This window comes from Prosopis cineraria, unplaced genomic scaffold (assembly GCF_029017545.1).
Source record: "Prosopis cineraria cultivar Desert tree isolate PC_DT_omini unplaced genomic scaffold, ASM2901754v1 PC8, whole genome shotgun sequence".
Taxonomy (NCBI): Eukaryota; Viridiplantae; Streptophyta; class Magnoliopsida; order Fabales; family Fabaceae; genus Prosopis; species Prosopis cineraria.
Window position 1 is genome coordinate 6,792,400 of NW_026555339.1, and position 21,091 is coordinate 6,813,490.

General features: G+C 35.0%; 1 protein-coding gene and 2 pseudogenes across 1 annotated transcript; 1 reads left to right on the forward strand and 2 right to left on the reverse strand.

The window, feature by feature from the left end:
* Positions 1-2,737: 2,737 nt before the first annotated feature.
* LOC129318386 (zinc transporter 2-like) lies at positions 2,738-3,291 on the reverse strand (annotated as a pseudogene).
* A 9,276-nt stretch (positions 3,292-12,567) lies between these two features.
* LOC129317875 (disease resistance protein RPP13-like) lies at positions 12,568-15,682 on the forward strand (annotated as a pseudogene).
* A 725-nt stretch (positions 15,683-16,407) lies between these two features.
* LOC129317876 (zinc transporter 11-like) lies at positions 16,408-18,886 on the reverse strand. Its single transcript, XM_054962287.1, has 3 exons — positions 18,299-18,886; positions 17,830-17,885; positions 16,408-17,244 (listed from the first exon to the last, which is right to left on the reverse strand). The coding sequence occupies exons 1-3, from the start codon at positions 18,783-18,785 to the stop codon at positions 16,714-16,716; spliced, it is 1,074 nt and encodes a 357-aa protein (XP_054818262.1). The 5' UTR covers positions 18,786-18,886; the 3' UTR covers positions 16,408-16,713.
* Positions 18,887-21,091: the final 2,205 nt, after the last annotated feature.

Sequence of the window (21,091 nt, forward strand, 5' to 3'; positions counted from 1 at the left end):
CAATTACCGGTTAGTAGATAAAATCATAAATAAAAGATAAAGTAGTATGTGTATTAATAAAAGTAATATCATATGCATGTACAAGAATTCATTCTCATCATGCTCATGCTAATGTATTCCTGGCTTCACCTAGTGGAGTAATCTCTTTGTTTAGACCAGGACTTTCAATTACATAGAACAGGGCCCACCATACTATTACTCAGACTAAGTAATTCTCTTCACATATAGGTGGTCTCCTAGGTCTGTCATGGTAAAGTTAAACTTTATGCTCTGAATCATCAGAACTTCCTAACCTTATATAAAGTAGGACCACAACCCCTTACCCTAGCTTAGGGTGACCTCGTGGATTATTTCATATCCTACGTTTGTTGTGGCGGAGTCAAGCTCTACATTTTGGATTATTATGATTCTCCTAGGTTTGTCCTAGCGGAGTAAAGCTCTACGTTCTGGATCATTAGAACTTTTTAAACCTCCTCACGGTAGGGTCGCGTCCCCCTACCATAATGTAGGATATACTCGTGGATGTTATATATGTTAATGTACATGTCATCTCAAATTCATTTCAATCAATACTTACACACCCACATGCATATTCTTTTACAATGTTGCTACTATATCAGTTCACAACACAAGGCACATAGTTATATAAAAATACTTGTAAATAATTTCACAAACAAACAAGAAAAAAGGGTACTCTAGTTACCTTTAACTTTTGTTACTAAGGGTTACCAATCACACTGAGCTCCTAAAGGCATAGATTTTCACGAGCAATACCACAGGTGCTCAATCTACACAACACAGTATCCCATACTCAATTCTCAACACTTAACACAAGCATTAATTTGACTAAACTGAATCTTTCAACATACACATCAGTTCAATTAACGCTTTTTGAATTCACAAGTCCATTATTTATAGTTATTGACCCTATAGGCCATTCAAATAACTATAACAACTTCCTAACTCATTTATTCACAGAATTTCATCCTTTTAACCTAACTTTTTAAGCTATTTTAAACTTAAACTCTTAAAGCTCAACTATTCAACTCAATGCTAGTCACAACACCTTAGTTATGTAAGTGATAATCCCTTTAGACCTTTCTTTTAGATTCTAACACTTTAAAACTTCATGATTCAATTTCTCAACCAATCAAATTTAATAAAAATAGGGTAAAAATGAAGTGTAAGGTTGCATGTTACTTACCTAACAAGTCATTAATTGAAGCTAACTTCCAAGCTCTAGATACTGCAAGCCCTAGCAGATCACAACACCTCCTCCTCTCCAAACACATTTTTCATTCCTTCTCTTTCTATTTTCATGATCTGACTTAGCCTTTAAGTAAAAATTTTACGCCATGCACCACCGCAGCGCACATAGCTTCCGCCACGGCGCGTGGCACAGTGAGGTCAATCTCACTTATTCTCGCGTGTTATGCTTCGAATTGTCGTTCTATTCTTCAATCCTATTAATATAACACCCAAACAACACAAAATATCAACTCGATATCCAAACCATAATCAATCAACTAATTATTAATTTACCTTTGATTAGCAACTAGTTTTTTGAATTGAAATTCAGGATGTTATAATACACGCCTAATTACCTCTTCCTGGGGTTTTTGCATTTTCATTAGATTCATCACTAATTCTTCCCACAAACATTCCATACTGCATGAAGAATTTTTCATTTACTACGATGAGTCATTTCCATTCGTTAGGACATTGCCAAACATTATCTGTTGTTCATATTTTTCCTAGAGATTTCTCTCTATTACAGTTCCAATTATAGATTCGGCACTAGCAGGATCTGTGCTACCTGTGACAAGGAGATCCAACCAGTGTTGAAAGTTTTGGTAAATGGGCATACAAACTGGGCTCCAGCTTCGTGGTGATTGGAATTTTAAAGTACAATTGAAGTTTGTAACATCTGTCAATTAGTATAGTTGTCATCGTGTAAAATTGAAAGCAATTGAATTGAATCATCAAATTCTCAAATCAATTACTTTCAAATCATCAAAATTCAAATGTAAAGGGAGGGCAATGGGATCACCATGGTAAAGGCAGTGTTTGACCCAGACTGATGAGGCTGGATTGCTTAAGTCCGGCATACCGGGCCATTAGGCCACTGGCGCAGCCAAATTTAGGCTTAAGGCCTGATAGGAGTTTGCATCCAACGTTACAAACAACGAAGTCACGTGAAGGATAAAAGCATAGTCTCCACAGTTGGGCCCACTAAGAATAGCCTGTAAAATGTGCAGTGGATTAGTCAAGTTTATTTAGAAATAGTTAAACTCATGATTGATCTCATCTTGTATTGTTTGAGTTTTGGATTCTTATATATACAAGCTCATATGTAAGAAAGTTTCTAAAACATCACACTACTTCCCAACATACAGAGATTTGAGCTTTTAAGTTCCAACGATGCTCCTTGTTTGTTCTATATATATATATATATATTATTATTATTATTATTATTAATAAGAGAAAACAGAACCTTCGGGCTCTGTATTTTTTTTAATATTTAAATTCTTATATTTTTATTTTTTAATGTTCTAAATCTCTCTAAAATCTTCACATTTTGTTTATTTACAGATATAGAATGTTAAAAAATAAAAATATAAAAACTTAAAATACTAAAAAAATAAACACGCAAGATTTAAAGTTATGTTTTTTTATTAATAATAATAATAATAATGATAATAAATAAATAAATGCTTCTTGCTTTAGAATGACTTTGTTAGGTGTCCCAGACCATGACAATTGCTATAACTCTGATGCCCAACAGAACTGCCAAAAACTTGAATCCTGGTGTGCCAACCTTGGTAGGGTTCTGAGGCATGTACCCCTTTGCCAACAGGTGGTTTATTGATACATAATGAAGACTCCACAAGCCAGACCCATGGATATAGTGAAGATCCCATCCGCGACACGGCCTTGAGTCGTGGCGTCGATTATGATCCCGATGGCGATGCTGATCGGGCTGGAGATGGCGAATGCAAAAGCATAGGCTGCACAGGATAGCAAGGGACGATTTGGGATCATTCTGAGGAGAGCTATGCCCATGGCTATCGCTTCAAATATCTTGTGTAGAGAGATTGTCCATAAAGCTTTTCACGCATTGCCTTCTGTCTCTGCAACTCCAATTGCTATGCCCTCAAATACAGAATGGAAACACAGAGCGATTATCAGCAATATGGTGTCTCCGAAAGAACTGGCAGATGTCAAAGCAGGGTTTACAAGGTTATGGGCTGTCCTAGCATCATGGACCTGCTTGCACAGAAGTTGTTGTTGTTAGGTGCCGGATGATGAAACGGCCTGGATGAAACAAGTGTTTGCTAAACCATTTTTTCAAGCCTTACACCTCGTTAGAAAATTTAAAAGGTAACAGAATCCAACAAGGTGAAGTTAGAGCATTGAGCAAGCTTTAGGACTCATAATCAAGATCAGTTTAGCCTTGAAGTAAGGAAGATTTTCTTCAGCAAACGCTTCAATAGCATATTTCTAAGCTTCTGTTTTATGACAAAGCGGCGGGCTAAGCCTAGATAAAATAAACAGTTTAATATATGTGCTTTTCTGCAGTATACTCTAAGGCCCGAGTTGGTTCCTATATCAGTTCAAACTTACTAGGTTTTATGATTGTCACTTACATTTGCAAGCTGGCTGTTTCCTACGTTCCTCGTAGAGTCTTCGCAACCCAAGTCGTACTAGTTAGTATCAAGTTAATCTGGGTGGTTTTTTTTTGCATTCCCTTTTTTTATAATAATAGTTTATCTTTAAATAAAAAATAAAAAATAAAATAAACAGGATACATCAAGTCGGGGCCATCCCCAAAAGATCATACTGACCTGGTACTGTGATTGGGAAGTTAAACCATTGTTGCTACCCTTGCCTGCCTCAGCACCTATAAACCAGAAACAAAATTAAGATATAGATTTAGGTGAAAAGAAGAAGAGGAAATTAAGGGTGCACAACGTTTCAGTTTATAATTTCTTAAATAGTTGTTCCAAAAAGAAGAAAGAAAGAAAGCAAGAAAGAAAGTGGTATTGCATGCAAAACACAACTGTGGGAAAACAATCAAAGCAATAATAGAAAGCTGATTCATATAGACCTATCCATAATAAATCCACCCAATTTGCATATGTATGCAAGTATCCTGTAAATCATGAAACTTAAACGTATTCATAGTTTTATAACAAACAATGCCTATTACACAACCAGAAACTACTGAAATTGCAGCCTTCTGAAATGTTCAAACCTCAAACTAGTTGGATAATGCCCACCACTCACAATGCCTATTTGTAGATATGTGTTGTATGTATTGTGTCTCATATAAGTTCATAAGTGTGTAATATGGCATTGAGAGGTCAATTTGAGTAAATGACATCATTTATGTGGTTTGTAATGTCAATCAGATGTATGTGGCCCTTTTGAATTTGGTTTAAGAGCTGAATTGGTCTAATGAGATAAGAAATGAGAATTAAGCACTTCAGGTATAGACTTTGAAAGAAAAAGTAACTTTTTACAGTAGAGTGTTCAATTTTAAATCGGACTGTTAGATCAAGTTCAAACTTATTTCATTAGCTAGTATATGTTGTAAGTTTCGTGTGGGCGTTTGAATTGCTCTAATCGGATGTCGGATGTGGAAATGTCTTGTATTTAATGAAACTTTAATATTCTTAAAGTGTCTTATATTTTGATATGCCAAAATTTTCTTAAAAATGTTTTATAATTTGAGATGAAGGGAGTAATTATAAGGGATGAAATGAATATTTTTGCATATATTAAGTTGCTTATATTTTAAACAAAATTTAGTTGAAAAAAATACTCCTATTTTAGACCGGAGGGGAGTATTTATTTACGTTGTGAAAACTCTCATTGAGCGATCAAGTGATATTTATGATTAAAAAAAACAGAGAATATTGAATAGGTCGCTAGGAATTCCACCCAAATAATCAAAATTTCAATAAAAGAGTGGAGTGCTATTAGTAAACTTCATAGCTGTATAATTTTAAATATATTAACAAAAATAATTTATATTTTTAAATAAATAATATGATGGTGTTTTTATTTTGAAATTATTTTTATTTAAACTATGATATTTTTTGTACCGAATAAATTTCTATGATAAACAATCCTGATAGACAGGCCGTTAAATCACTTAATTCAAATTTGTCAATACTTTTTATTTAAAAGCTTGTATAAATCTCTTCATAAATAGGCCGTTGAATACGTTTGACGGTTTGGATCTAAACCTTCTAAAGCTGGAATCTTTAAATTTCTGTAAAATTTATCTTTTAGAGAATTGAAAAAGAAGATTTCATATTTTATAAAAATAATAAAATGATAAAAAAATACTGAAAATAGAAAAATCAACAGAAATTTATAAATTTCAACTTTCGAAGATTTAAATTCAAAACATTTTCTTTGTAATGCATGCAATTTTTTTGATAGAATAGTGCATGAAAAATTTTAAACTTTCTAACTACTAAGCATGGTAAATTGTTAATTAAACAGAGAGAATTAGCCTGTGGAATATGTTTAAGCTTTGAAGTGTGCACGATTGTTACATATAGACATGAGAGAGAGAGAGAGAGAGGTGCGGGATTATGAATAAATGTACATAATTTTTAGAAAAATTAATCATTTAATCCTTATAGTTTTGACCTAATTGTAACTCAATTTCTAAACTTTGACTTATTATAATTCAGTCCCTAAAGTTTTGACTCGGTTATAAATCAATCCCTAAACTTTATTTCTTATAATTTAATCTTTGTAGCATAACATATTTTGAGTCTGCATTCCCTCGTGATGTTTCTTCCAGCCGTTCATTGTTATTTTTCGGCCAACAAGAGAGATATGAATTTCTTGTGATAGGTTGGATTCAGAAGTACTTCAAGTTGCTGCGAGTCCTAGACGTTGGTGAGGTGTCGAAATTCTGCTTCCCAAAGAAAATAGAAAAGTTGATTCATCTGAGGTATCTAAGAGCACACTCGATTAAGCGTTTCTCCTGCGACATGAATTATATATGCGAGCTTGAGAATCTAGAGACGTTAGACCTGAGGAATAATTGGCAGCGGAGTGATCATTTGCCGGCTGATATGTGGAAGCTGAAGCAACTAGGGCATTTTTATTTCTCTTCGGAAAGTGCACTAACCCTTCCCAAGTCTCTAGAAACGCAAATTATGTGGAATCTCCGAACATTCTGTTTCAGAGCTCTTAATCGGGAAAATGTGCAACGATTGGAAAAGGGAAGGCTTCCTAATTTGGGGAAATTAGGACTCGCCCAAGACTTGTATGGCGACGGGGAAAAGCGAATCAGATTATTGTTTAAAAGCCTCGAGTGCTTGACCCATTTGAATACATTGAAAACAGTAAGGCCTCCAAGATTTGTAAAAAGTGACCACTCTCCGCCAAAACTTATCAAAATAACCTTGGCAGAGGTTATCTGTTTGGAAGAAGAGAGCCTGAATGCTTCGGGGAATCTTGCTAGCCTGCAGTATTTGAAAGTCAGAGGAGTTGAAGAGCCAGGCGAGAAAGAATGCTTACGCCTCCCTGCAGGTTCAACCAACTCAAACTGTTTGAATTGAAGAGTTCAGGATATGAGAAATTGGAAATGGAGTAAGACGCAATGCCTCAGCTTCGATTTCTGGTCATAAAACAGTGTGGATACTTGACCCGGCTCCCTGATATGCTGTGTTCCTCTGCTACCTTACGAGAAGTGGAGATTTGCAAGGAAACGGAGCGAAACCTTGAAAATTTGGACCGTCTAAAGAAGGATGGCAAGCTCATCGTTGAAGATTAGATCCATTACAGGTCCGTTATATGTGTGTGAATCCTCTATTCTTTCCACCTGCATATATGATTAAACAAACATCTTTCAAATTTGTTGCTCATGTTCGTGTGTGGTTTCAAATATGCATTATCGGGTTGTTGGAGAATTTCAGCTGGTTTTTGTTTTCATTTTTTATTTTTAAAAACTGTTTTATAATATAATTTTAAAATTGTTTTCAAAACAAAACAAAATAAAAATTCATTTGATTATGTTAATTTAAAAACAGTTTTAAAATTAAAAAATAGACTGATAGTAATGGTTGTAAGCGGTTAATGGTGATAATTTATAATAAAAATTGATCAAAGTAGCTGTAATTTTCAATAATAAAATGTAGCTTATTTTAAAAATAAGAAAATAAAATGAAAAAGTTTAAAATTATTTCTTTTCGTTTTAAAAAAATAAAAAAAATTAAATCAAAAACACCTAACCAAATAATTTTTAAATTTTTTTGTTTTCAAAAACAAAAAACAGTTTTTAAAAATAAAAAACAAACAAGCGAAATTTCTTTCCTTTAACACACTTAAAAATTTCTGGACGTCAGATGGTATTTTTGTCTACTTAGAAATTTTCATGTTAAATTATCTATTAAGTTGTTTAATTAATAATATTTTTTTAAAAATCGATTGATTATAGCCAAAGCCCACAACTCATCTAGAAAGTGATATTTTCTATGTTTCTTCTGCATCTACGCCAAAACTAACATAAAAAAGTCAATATAACAGGACTAACCAAAAAAAAAAAAAGGCTTCACTTTAGCAATGTCTTGTCTAAGTGATTAAACATAACAAGAAACCAGAAATTTTATTAGTGCATATTAATTAGCTGGGCCAGCTTTGTTAATAAATTAATTTGGTGTTAGTATCGATGATAAGATCAAGTGAACTAACAAACCTAATTATATATAAAATAAACTGAACAATCAAAATGATGGGATTTGTTTATTTCAATGAAGGGGAACACAAATTTGAAACTTGGTAAGATGCCTGACATGAAGACTTTACAATAATAACCTTTAAATCAAGCTGATAAATGTTGTTGTATTAAATTTAATACATCTTTCTTAAATCATTTATAATTGTGAATATTCGTTTATTAAATAATTAAGCTTAAGTTGATTTTGTGATATATGCGATCAATTATTGTACAACGCCTTCCTACCTAAGAAGTTATCTTGTGATATAGTTAGAGTCAGGAATAAGGGTCGGATCTAGAGGGTCGGGTTTGGAGGCCCTGTTTAAATAAGGGTTCAAACTTTAAAAATTAATTTTTTTAAAAAATAACTGAACTTGAGGGTTTGGCTCTGATAAGCCTTGTAGAAAAGGGCTTAAATTTGGGTGGCCCTTTAAATTCTGTTATATTATTATTAATTTTTTTCTTTGGTAGAACATGTATTTAAAGACAAGAAAGACCTACTCGCTTGAAGCTTTGATCCTACACACATTACATTATTATTAATTTAAATTTATTCTAAAATTAATTTAATATAATTTAATAAATATCAATGTACAATATAAAATTTATGATATTTTTTATTTTTCTATAATTATTATGTTTGTGTATTCATAAAAAATAAATAATTTTTTAACTAAGATTTGAATTTTCTTACTAGACTTCTAAATGTGTGTTGTTTAATTTTTAAAAGATTTTGAGAATTTTATTTTTTAATTTTAAAATATTTTTAATTAATTTATAGTACTTAATTTTTTTAATTTTTTCAGAATAAGCCTTATGGGCCTAGCTCCAAACCCTTTAAATAAGGGTCAGACCTCAAAAAATGGATGAAAAAAGAAAATTTAGACTTAAGAACTCAAGCTCATAAGGGCTGAGCCCGCCCGTTTCTTAACGCTAAATATAGTAGAGGTAATTAGGGTGGCTATGGCCGTAATAGACGTTGAGACCATAGAGATGGAGGTAATTCTGGGCCTGATTTTAAAATAGTCTCTGGTTTTGGGCCTTAAGCTCAACCTACTTAGAATAGCTTGTCAAGGGTCCAGTGAGATTGTCAAGTTTATACAAAAACAATTGTGCTCATGATTCACCAATGATAATAGGGTTTAGCGAGAGAGTTTAGTCTCTTACAACATGATGAATCAAGATTTAAATTCTTGTTGAGAGAAATGCTCACTTTTAATGCCTAACAGTGCCTTGAACAAGAATATCCTAACAAAAAATAATTGTTCTCACCATTCAATTCAATTCAATAATACAAAGATTCAGATTGTAATTGTGTATCCATTGCATCCTATTGTGTATTAAACAATGTATAAAATTAGTACTTACATGCATAATTTACCTTAACATTAAACCCAAAATCAAAGCACACTACTATTAAATCATAGAATATTACACAAGAGCTTGAGTGTATGAATGTTCCTACAACTTCACACTATTTTTCGGTATATAGAAATTTCAGCTTCTACTATGCTCCTTGTTTAATTTCATCTTTAAGGGGAAAAAATTGCTTTTTGCTTTAGAATGACTTTCTCAGAGTCCTCAAAGAGTTTTGGGGTTGGTTGTATAATCCTTCAATTGATGGATTAATTTTTTTTCAATGTAATCATCAATGAAGTATGTTCATTTTCTTCTCTTCATTCAAGTTGATTGATGTTTTAACAACTCCAATGCCAACAAAACTGCAAGAAACCTTAATTTTGGCATGTCAATGTATCTTCATAGGTTTCTAAGATATGTATCCCTTAGCCAACAGATGGTTTATCGATACATAAATGAACACACCACAAGCTAGACCCATGGATAAGGCAAAGATCCAGTCGCGCGACGGGGCCTTGAGTGGTGGCATCATGCAATCCAGGTTGGAGATGGCGAAGGAGAAAGCATAGGCTGCACACGATAGCAAGGGACGATTTGGGAAGAGCTATGCCTAGGGAAGGAAATAGGTTGAGTTGAGCTAAGTTTTGGTCAAATAAGTCTAAACCTTTATAGTGAGTTAAAGGTTTCAGTTTGTCCTGAAACCTATATAAGACTTTGCACAGTTCAAACTTAAATCTATTTAAAGCCTGACATGACTTGAAAGTCTATTTTAAAAATCTACTCTTTAAATAAGCTTACATGAGAAGCTTTAAAAGTCTTGTGAGTTTTAGGATTATTAAAGCCTAGATATGTACAACTTGATTTACTAACTAAAATACATAATAAGCAAGATGACTTATCAACTACAACACAACACAACACAACAATATGGTAATAAAATTGAAATCAATACATGCATAAGTTGAATCTAATTAAAAACATAATTAACCAAGAAACTAGAAGTAAAAAATAAAGAACATATTGATTAAAAATCAAATGATGAAAATAGTATATTATAAATATTCATCACACTAAAAATAATAAAAAAGAACATAGGCAAGGAAGAATTGTCTAGTGCTTCTGAGTTTGATCGAGAAGAAGAACAAGAAGGGATTGAAAAAAAAGGATGGATTTGATTATGACTAAATTTCTAAATTAAATATTATATATTACATAGTATATATATGTAATATATTATATAATAATACAAACTGTTGAATGTATATATTTTAGTTTCATTAACGCATAAAATTAATAGAGAGAAGACCTGATAATTGACGTCAACATGCTAACGTAAAAATGATCCATAATTTATAACAAGAGCGCGCGCGCGCACATATGTGGCATACACATATATATGGCACATGGTAAAGCCCAATAATTTGAGCGCTTTTGTAACACATGAAATGCGAATATAATGTCACAGTGCCTTGGACAATATATATGCACCTGTGTACTCCAAATGATTCCTTCCTATTATATGTCCATCTCTTTTCTTCCCTTACAGATGCCGTACGCATGTGAGTAGCTCTTTCTTTTATATGTGTTTATTCTTCTGTTCATGTTCCAGGCTGCTGTTATTCTCACCTACACATAACTCCAAAAAGTTTACATATTCTTTACACACACACACACACACACACACACACACTCTCTCTCTCTCTCTCTCTCTCTCTCTCTCTCTCTCTCTCTCTCTCTCTCTCTCTCTCTCTCTCTCAACGTGACTTAAACTAAGCTCTCCCACCAACACACACGCACATTTAACATGACTATATTTTCATTATTCAAACTCAAATTTCTAGTTAATTACTCCCTCTACCCTTATATATAATATGTTTTTAATTGAATCACACAAACTAATAAAAGTTGGTTCTCTAATTAAAAACATAGCAACATTTCAATTTTGTCCTTAATTATTGTAAATAAAAAATAAATTTCTTTTTCCAAAGTAAATTAATGAAAATACTTATATTTTTCTCTTTTCAATTTAATAAGGGTATATAATTCATTCATTAAAAAATATGCTAGCAACCCTTATACTTAGAGATAAAAAAAGATTTTAAAAGACTTCTTATATATAGAGGTGGAGGAAGTATGTAGGTATAACTTTCTTGTTAATCCAAATACACGGCAGTGTATTTTTTAGTTTTTGCATGTGTGAATTATTTTCATAATTTCTTTATTGGGAGAATGACATTTAAGACTTTCTCAGGAAAATTTATTGCAATAAGAGTCCAAAAATTTTGTATTAGATATTGTCTTGTAAAAATACTTATATGTTGTTAAAGCTGAATTATTTTTTGCTATAAGATTTTCTAAGAAATTTAATAAGTTAAGATTCAACTTTTGATAAAAAAATTTTGAGTTTTAAATATCATTCTTCCTTCTTTATTTTAAAAGATTGCGAGTGAAGTGCTCTTGATCCAATGGTGGGTAATTGTATATTCTGGATTCTGGATATTTCTATGACATTGTCCCAAAGGAATCACTATACAATAAGTCAATAACATAATTGTCACTGGTGTGGGGTGGCTTTCCCTTTTTTTTTTTTTTAATCGAACACTACCGTGGATTAGCTGGATGAATACTTTGCAAGTAGGTATATGAATATGCTAAGTTGACTTTTTAACATTGACTAGATATTTAAAAAGACAGAAAAGGCATGGGGGCGATAATACGTTGAAGAGCTGCACATGAAGACTTTATATATATTGCTAATTTTTTTTAATCAAAGTTATAGGTACCATTGGATTAATATTAATTCGAGGGATGAATTGAAAATTATTGAGTAGCCATGAGAAATAAATTGTGAAAGATTATGGGTGTCAAATCTTTGAAACAAGTCACCATTCACATTGATACTTGGATAATTATAACTTGAAAAATTCTGACATGAATTCAGTGTATTACATCATCCATGTTTTACATGTTCAATATAAAAACATGCTAATTCAATTAAATAAAATTTATATATTATTATTTTTAATGATTTTATTTTTGAAATAGAATACTTATTTAAATTTTTGTCTCTTATCTCTCTATCATTATCAATAATAAAATTAATTTATATTTATAATCATATGATATGGTGTGTTTTTACTAGGCAGAGTATGGGTGATATGGTGCACCAGATCTATGATGGAATTTCTCTAGAAACAAAGCTGGCAGCCACACACACATTATTCCTTCATTTTTTTTTAATTGAAAAGGATTTAATCATTTTTATTTATTGAATCTAGGGAACCAAAAAAAATTTATCAAGCCTAATTAGAAGTTATGACAGATCAGTCAGCTGCGTACAAGTTGAAATTAATATATGCTACTTGCTACTAAGATAATATATTTTACTAAAAATATTAGCTAATTCCAGGCTCTCTACTCTCCCAAGATTTAACAAAGACGACCCATATTTGAGAGATCCAAGTCGTCTTCTTTTACTAGGAGATTAGTTTGGCCCTGGGAAGATCAAAACTGCGAATATATTCCATAAATATGATGCCATAAGTCCTAGGACGATGCACCGCAAGTGAACTCCAAGTGATCCCATTCCTGTTTTCTTCCCTCTCAGACGCCATATAGTAGCTCTTTCTGGCGCTTAAACACACACGTATCCATCTGTTTATTCTTCTTTCTGATATACATAACTCCTTTTCCGAAAGAAAATGGCCGTGGTGGATAGCCTTGTTCCCTACCTGTTGGATAACGTATCCAAGCTTCTTCAAGAGGAAGTGGAATTGCTTGGGGGCGTTGAGGGCAAAGTGGAATCCCTGCAGAAAAAGCTCAAAAGAATCAATGGCTTCCTGCGAGACAGCGATGGCAAGCGGAGCAGCCATGAGGTCAAAGCGGTGCTCGACCAGATCAGGGACGACGTTTACGATGCCCAGGATGTCATCGACAACTACCTCGCCTACAAGGCCAAGCAGGTCAGAAGAACCCTCCTGGGCAGGGCTTTTCATGCCATTGACTACGGCAAAATTCTGCATGAAGTCAACAATAAGATAGATAATCTAAACACGAGTATTGACGACATCTATGATAACAAAGCCAAGTACGGTATCAATGAAGGCCAGCCTGCTAAGGCGGAACCAAAGATGGATGCAACGCTGAAAAGTCTCAGAGAGAACGTGGAGGAACATGAGGTAGTGGGGTTTGATGATCATGCTGCTACCGTCATCAAGCTTCTCAAAGAAGGGAGCTCTCGCCGTCAAGTATTGTCCATTATCGGTATGGGTGGACTGGGTAAGACCACCCTCGCTCGTAAAGTCTTCAAAGAAAACCAAGTCCAAGATCACTTCGCCAACCACTGCGCCTGGGCTTTCCTGTCTGCGGACTACAAACCCAAGGATGTTCTGCTGAGCCTCCTCAGATCCTTGAAATCTGTGCCCCCGGAATAGATCAACTACCACAAGGCAGAAGAAGAGGACGAGGAGGTGGTTGGCATACTGAAACTAATGCTGCGAAAATGCTTGAAGGGCACCAGGTACCTGATCGTGATGGACGATGTATGGGATATTAAGGTGTGGGATGCTATTCAAGATGCATTTCCTGATGAGAATAACGGTAGCCGAATATTAATCACGAGTCGTGAGGTCGCTATCTATGATATTAAACCCTTTGAGCTTCCCCGGCTCAGCGACGAACATAGCTGGCTACTTTTCTGCAAGAAAGTATTTAAAGCAGAAGATATCCCCAAGGAGGCCGACGAGGTGAGGGAACCCGCCAGAGAGATGGTTGAAAAATGCAAGGGACTGCCACTCTCCATCATAATACTTGCTGGCCTTCTGCGTCAAAAGGAGAGGACAGAGAAAGAGTGGAATGATGTGATGTCCTTTCCAGAATAGCTGAGGATGATGTGGGTCGGGTGAAGGATATACTGAAACTAAGCTACAATAACTTGCCTCGAAGGTTGAAGCCTTACTTCCTGTATCTCGCTATTTTCCCAGAAGACTTTGAGATCCCTGTCAGGCAATTGATCCGTCTATGGGTAGCCGAAGGATTGGTAGGGACAAAGATGAACCTAAGTGTCGAGGAGGTTGCTGAAAATGATTACTTGAAGCAACTCATTCAACGGAACTTGCTCGAAGTGGTAACTAAGAGGACAGATGGAGGACCCAAAACATGTCGGATCCACGATCACCTCCGACAACTTTGCATTGATGAGGGCAGGGAGGACAAGTTCTTCGAAATTCGTACTGTTAACAACATAAGGGAGCCATGCAGACCTAGAAAATTGTCCGTCCATTGTAGCATACCATTCTTTCTTTCTGCAGCTTCTTATGATCCTTCTTCCACACGTTCATTGTTATTTTTTGGACAAGAGAAATACAAATGTTACGGCGAGTCGTGGCTTCGGAAGAGCTTCAAGCTGCTGCGAGTGCTGGATTTTGGGGCGGTGTCCGGATTCAACTTCCCAAAGAAAATAGAAAAGTTGATTCATTTGAGGTACCTAAGAGCATATATGAGTAGTTTTTATTCCATAGACATGAATTTGATATGCGAGCTTGAGAATCTGGAGACTTTGGACTTGAGGAGTAACACTTCGTCCACAGATTCTTTACCAGCTGATATGTGGAAGCTGAAGCAACTAAGGCATTTTTATATCTCTTCGTCATGGCCACGAACCCTGCCCAAGTCCCTAGAAACCCAAATTATGTGGAATCTCCAAACACTCTGTTTTATTGCTCTTAATCGGGAAAATTTAAAACTATTGGAAAAGGGAAGGCTCCCCAATTTGAGGAAATTAGGACTCGCCCAGAGCGATTCAGGGGACGGGGACAAGCGAGTCAGAAGCTTGTTTAAAAGCCTTGAGTGCTTGACCCATTTGAATACACTGAAAATAACAAAACCTCCACTCTTTGAGAAAAGCAAACACTTTCCGCCAAATCTTACCAAAATAACATTGGTAAAGGTTTTCACTTTGAAAGAAGAGAACCTGAATGCTTTGGGGGATCTTCCCAGCCTGCAGTATTTGAAAGTAAGAGGATATGAAAATCCATACGAGTATAAATGCTTACGCGTCCCTGCAGGGTTCAACCAACTCAAGGTGTTTGAATTGACAAGCCTGGGATTTGAGAAGTTGGAAATGAAGCATGGTGCAATGCTTAAGCTTCGACGTCTGGTCGTAAAAAAGTGCGAAAACTTGACCCGGCTTCCTGATGAGCTGTGTTCCTCCACTAGCTTACGAGAAGTGGAGGTTTGCCAGGAAACAGAGCAAACCCTTGAAAATTTGGAGACTCTAAAAAAGGACGGCAAGCTCATCGTTAAAGATTAACGTTGCCCGCGCCATAACAGGTTTGTTATACATTATGTTTTCATTTTTAAATAATTTCGCACTCGCAGTTGTGGTGGGCTTATATATGGAGCACAAGAGCTGGATATATGTTGCAGTGCTTCACCATTTCGTGCCATGTACGCCCATGAATTTCAAATTTGTTGCTCATGTTCGCGTGCTGTTTCAATGAACTCTGTGTATTGTCAGTCATATTTGGTTGTATTGAGATTCACATTTGACCTCTCGTTTCAAGTAATTCATTTAATTCATGCATTGGTCTTCTATACCTTTGAATTGTTCCCCACTACGTATGCGTCTAATTGCCTCTTCTTGGGGTTTCTGCATTTTTATTGGATTCATCACTAATTCTCCCACAAAACATTCCCATACTACATGAAGAATTTTTCATTTACCATGATCAATCATTCCCATCCGCCAGAACATTGCCCAACATTATCCATTATTCATATTTTTCCTGGAGATTTCTCTCTGGTGCAGTTCCAACTATAGATTCAACACTAGCAGGATCCGTCCTATCTGTGACAAGGAGATCCAACCAGTGTTGAAAGTTTTGGCAAATGGGCATGCAAACTGGGCTCCGGTTTCATGGTGATTGGAATTTTAAAGTAAAATTGGAGTTTGCATTATCTGTCAATTAGTATAGTTGTTATCGTGTAAAATTGAAAGCAATTGAATTGAATCGTCAAATTCTCGAATCAGTAACGTTGAAATCATCAAAATTCAAATGTAAAGGGAGGGCAAAGGGATCGCCGTGAAAGGGCAGTGTTTGACCCGGACTGATGAGCCCGAATTGCTTAAACAGGATCAGGCATACCGGGCCATTGGGCCACTGCGCAACCATATTTACACTCAAGGCCTGATAGGAGCCGCGCCCAAGGCTACAACCTACGAAGTTGCGTGAAGGATAAAAGCATAGTCTCCTGAGTTGGGCCCGCTAAGAATAGCCAAGAAAAGGTGCAGTGAATTAGTCAAGTTTATTTAGAAACAAACTCACGATTGATCTCGTCTTGTATTGTTTTGAGTTTTGGATTCTTATAGATACAAGCTCGTATGTAAGAAAATTTCTAAAACTTCACCCTATTTCCCAGCATACAGAAATTTTAGCTTCTAAGTTCTAACAATACTCTTTGTTCCTTCTATATATATTAATAATAATAAGTAAAAATATAACTTTAAATCTTACACTTTACTCACGTTTTACTGTAAATCCCTCTTCCTTCTATTACTACAACTAATAATATTAATAATAATAAATGCTTCTTGCCTTAGAACGACTTTGTCAGGTGTCCCAGATCATGACAACTGCTATAACTCCGATGCCCAAAAAAACTGCCAGAAACTTTAATCCTGGTGTGTCAACCTTGGTAGGGTCCTGAGGCATGTACCCCTTTGCCAATAGATGGTTTATTGATACATAAATGAAGATTCCACAAGCGAGACCCATGGAAATGGCGAAGATCCAGTCTGCGACACGGCCTTGAGTCGTGGCGTCGATTATGATCCCGATGGCGACGCCGATCGGGCTGGAGATAGCGAATGCGAAAGCATAGGCTGCACAGGATAGCAAGGGACGATTTGGGATCATTCTGAGGAGAGCTATGCCCATGGCTATCGCTGCAAATATCTTGTGCAGAGAGATTGTCCATAAAGCTTTCCACGCATTGCCTTCTGTCTCTGCAACTCCAATTGCTATGCCCTCAAATACAGAATGGAAACACAGAGCGATTATCAGCAATATGGTGTCTCCGAAAGAACTGGCAGATGTCAAAGCAGGGTTTGCAAGGTTGTGGGCGGTCCTGGCATCATGGACCTGCTTGCACAGAAGTTGTTGTTGTTAGGTGCCAGATGATGAAAAGGCCTGGATGAAACAAGTGTTTGCTAAACCATTTTGTCAAGCCTTACACCTCGTTAGAAAATTTAAAAGGTAGCAGAATCCAACAAGGTGAAGTTAGAGCATTGAGCAAGCTTTAGGACTCATAATCAGGATCAGTTTAGCCTTGAAGTAAGGAAGATTTTGTTCAGCAAACACTTCAATGGCATATTTCTAACCTTCTGTTTTATGACAAAGCAGCGGGCTAAGCCCAGATAAAATAAACGGTTTAATATATGTGCTTTTCTGCAGTATACTCTAAGGCCCAAGTTGGTTCCTATATGAGTTCAAACTTACTAGGTTTTATGATTGTCACTTGCATTTGCAAGCCAGCTGTTTCCTGCGTTGTTCGTAGAGTCTTCGCAACCCAAGTCGTACTAGTTAGTATCAGGTTAATCTGGGTGGTTTTTTTTTTTTTTGGGCACCCCCTTTTTTTATAATAATAGTTTATCTTTATATAAAAAATATAAAATAAAATAAACAGGATACATCAAGTCGGGGCCATCCCCAAAAGATCATACTAACCTGGTGCTGCGATTGGGAAGTTAAACCATTGCTGCTACCCTTGCCTGCCTCAGCACCTATAAACCAGAAAGAAAATTAAGATATAGATTTAGGTGAAAAGAAGAGGAGGAAATTAAGGGTGCACAAGGTTTCAGTTTATAATTTCTTAAATAGTTGTTCCAAGAAGAAGAAAGAAAGAAAGAAAGTGGTATTGCATGCAAAACACAACTGTGGGAAAACAATCAAAGCAATAATAGGAAGCTGATTCATATAGACCTATCCAGAATAAATCCACCCAATTTGCATATGTATGCAAGTATCCTGTAAATCATGAAACTTAAACGTATTCATAGTTTTATAAAAAATAATGCATATTATACAACCAGAAACTGCTGAAATTGCAGTCTTCTGAAATGTTCAAACCTCAAACTAGTTGGATAATGCCCACCACTCACAAATAATTAATAGTCTGAAACAGTAAATCACCAACCTTGAAACTCAACATCAGCCCCAACACCAGTCCCATTACTGCTCTGCTTCGCAAAGATGGAGGCAATCACGCAATCAGCCATCATGGTGATTAAATACCCGGAACAAGCCAACATGAACGCAAAGGGATACTCTCTCCGAGTCAGATCCTCGAACGTCTCGTTGGCGTCGCTCAGAAAATGCATCATCGCAGTGCCCAGAAACACACCCCCGGCAAACTGAGTCCCCAAAACCAAGAACCCCTCGTTCCATCTCATCACATACGGTGAAACCCCAGCAATGAACGTGGCAAAGAATATCACAATCAAACACCAAATTTTAGCCAGAATCAACGGTCGTGATCGTAGATCATGCCTGTCACCGTCAGATCCCCCAGCATCATCATCGCCACCGCCGTCTTCATCGTGGTGGCCACTGTGGGCGAAAACGGAGACGAGCAGGAGAAGAAAGAACAGAGAGAAAAGCAAGAAGCGGAGAAAGCGAGACATTTAGGAAAAACGGAACAAAGTTGCAATAACAGAGACAGAGATAAGACTCCCATGGTCGACTTGGAAAAATTTATATGGGAATTTGGGTCATGGGGTTTTGGAGGCTTGTGAGGTGATGGCGGCGGGTTGGATTTTGTACTGCACAGAGATGAAAAGGAAAACAGAGAGTGTACTGCGAGCAAGACGAGATTGAAGACTAGTGAATGAACGTGTACTGCGAAGTTATTACAGGGATGAAATTTGGGATGAGGTTGGGCCCAGTGTTCAATGTAATCCAACCAACGGAACCAACCAATCACAGGTCGTTGAATCAGTCAGGTAATCGAAATAGCAAAAAGCTTCTTTCTTGGGAGAATTGATACGTTACGTTTTTCGGTTCTTCGAATGTATGTTCATATACATTTGATTTGATTTAGCCTTTGCAAACTGAGACCGATATATTAAAAAAGAAAAAAAAAAGAGTACAATTATTACTTATTAGTCCTTATATATTAAACTGAATTGATAGTATACAATAATTGATGAAGTTAATACTCAAATATTTTGAATAGATAAGCGACGTGACTTGAATGGCACCACTCTAAAACTGAGGAAGGAACGAGGATAAAGCCATGTGAATAATTTCCATATGGATCAAGTGGCAGTTTTAGCCCAATCAATGAAACTAATCATGTTTAAACAATCAACGATGAAACCCAATGGTGAAATTTTAATAAAGATTCTTTGATCACAAGTATTTAAATTTAAAACCTCTAAATTTTTTAAAAATTTCACTGTAATCCTAGAGTATTGATTTGATATTAAATTTATAAAAAAATGATAAAATTATCCTTCATTTAAATTAATATCAAAATTATTTTATTGTACTTATTAATTACCCTACTTTACTTATTCATTTATTTATAAAATACTGTTAATTGTCTTACTTTACTTGTTCATATCTTTTGAATGAAATTAAGTAAAAGTTTGGCAATGAAGAAATGAAGTAGCGCAATAAACAAATGAAGTAAAATAATGAATACCAGTCTTCAAATAAATTAGCAACATATAATATATGAATTAATAAGTTTTTTTAATATAATTTAAACACCTAAAATGAAAATAAATTAAGTATGGCAATTTACAACATTACATTAATAAATTAATAATTAAAGTAAGACAATTAACAAGTAAAGTAGAACAGTTATCATATTAATTTAAATAAGGGATAATTTTGTTATTTTTTAAAAAAATTTAATATCAAATCAGTATCTCTAGACTGTAGTATAATTTTAAAAATTTAAAATTTTTGAATTTAAATAAAATGTGATCAAAATGTCTTCATTAAAATTCTCCCAGACCTACACCTCGTTCTTGTGCATGTAACACTTGCAGGGTGATGTTATGCATTATGAGGAACAAAACACTCAACTTGACTTTGCGGCTGTTATTTCAACAACCCATACTTGGAATGGAACTGTGTGTGTGTAGCATTTGGTTACATTGGGAAGCACATAATTAAGATGCAAATTTCAGATAAAAAAAATTGGATTTATTGAATATTAAAATCTCATTTAGATTAAAGACAAACAAAAAATCCCACACAAAATATTTACAAAAACTAGACTGACAAGCCCGTACTTTATGCGGAATTTAAAGCAAGTTACAATTATTTATTATTTATGAAATTTATATTATAGATTGACATCAAGATTGGATGGCTTGATGAGGTATGAACGGTAGGACTATGGTTTGTAGGACGAGGAGATATTTTCATGGGTTGATAATAACTCAAATGATCAAAACTGTTTTCATAAGCGTGTGGAAAAGTCAGCACTCTTCAATTGTTTCGGATAAACCCTCATTTTCTGTTTTCATATCATCGGCTTATTGACTAGTGAGCTATCCAGAAAAATTTATTTCCCAAAATACTACATTTTTTTTGGGATTTTTCATAATACCATAAATTTAAACTTAGCTTGTTTCAAATTGATTAATAAACATAATAGATTGAAAAGAAATTAGCCTGACATGTATCAAGTTCTTTTTTTCATGTAGTTAGATTAGAAGATGGCTTCTTGAAGCTAATTTCTCTCTCATATATTATCAAATCTACATTTGTTTGTTGTTACAAAAAAAAAAATTACATCTATATGTTGCAGTATCCTTACCTCACCATTATTTTTTTCTCTTTCTAAATTATAATTCTCCCATGAGCTCGTTGCCTTGCCCCAATTTGTCATCTAATAAATATAGCCAATAATTTGGATAAGCCGAATTTATTTGAATCAAGCTTAAAATATTCAACTATATAACAAAAAGTTCAT

What these genes read in the sequence shown, in the direction of transcription:
- LOC129317876 (XM_054962287.1), bottom strand. Translation starts at nt 18,785, where the DNA reads ATGTCTCGCTTTCTCCGCTTCTTGCTTTTCTCTCTGTTCTTTCTTCTC. An exon ending in GGCTGATGTTGAGTTTCAAG is followed by an intron (nt 17,886 to 18,298) that starts GTTGGTGATTTA and finishes TCTGGTTTATAG; the next exon opens with GTGCTGAGGCAGGCAAGGGT. An exon ending in CTTCCCAATCGCAGCACCAG is followed by an intron (nt 17,245 to 17,829) that starts GTTAGTATGATC and finishes CTGTGCAAGCAG; the next exon opens with GTCCATGATGCCAGGACCGC.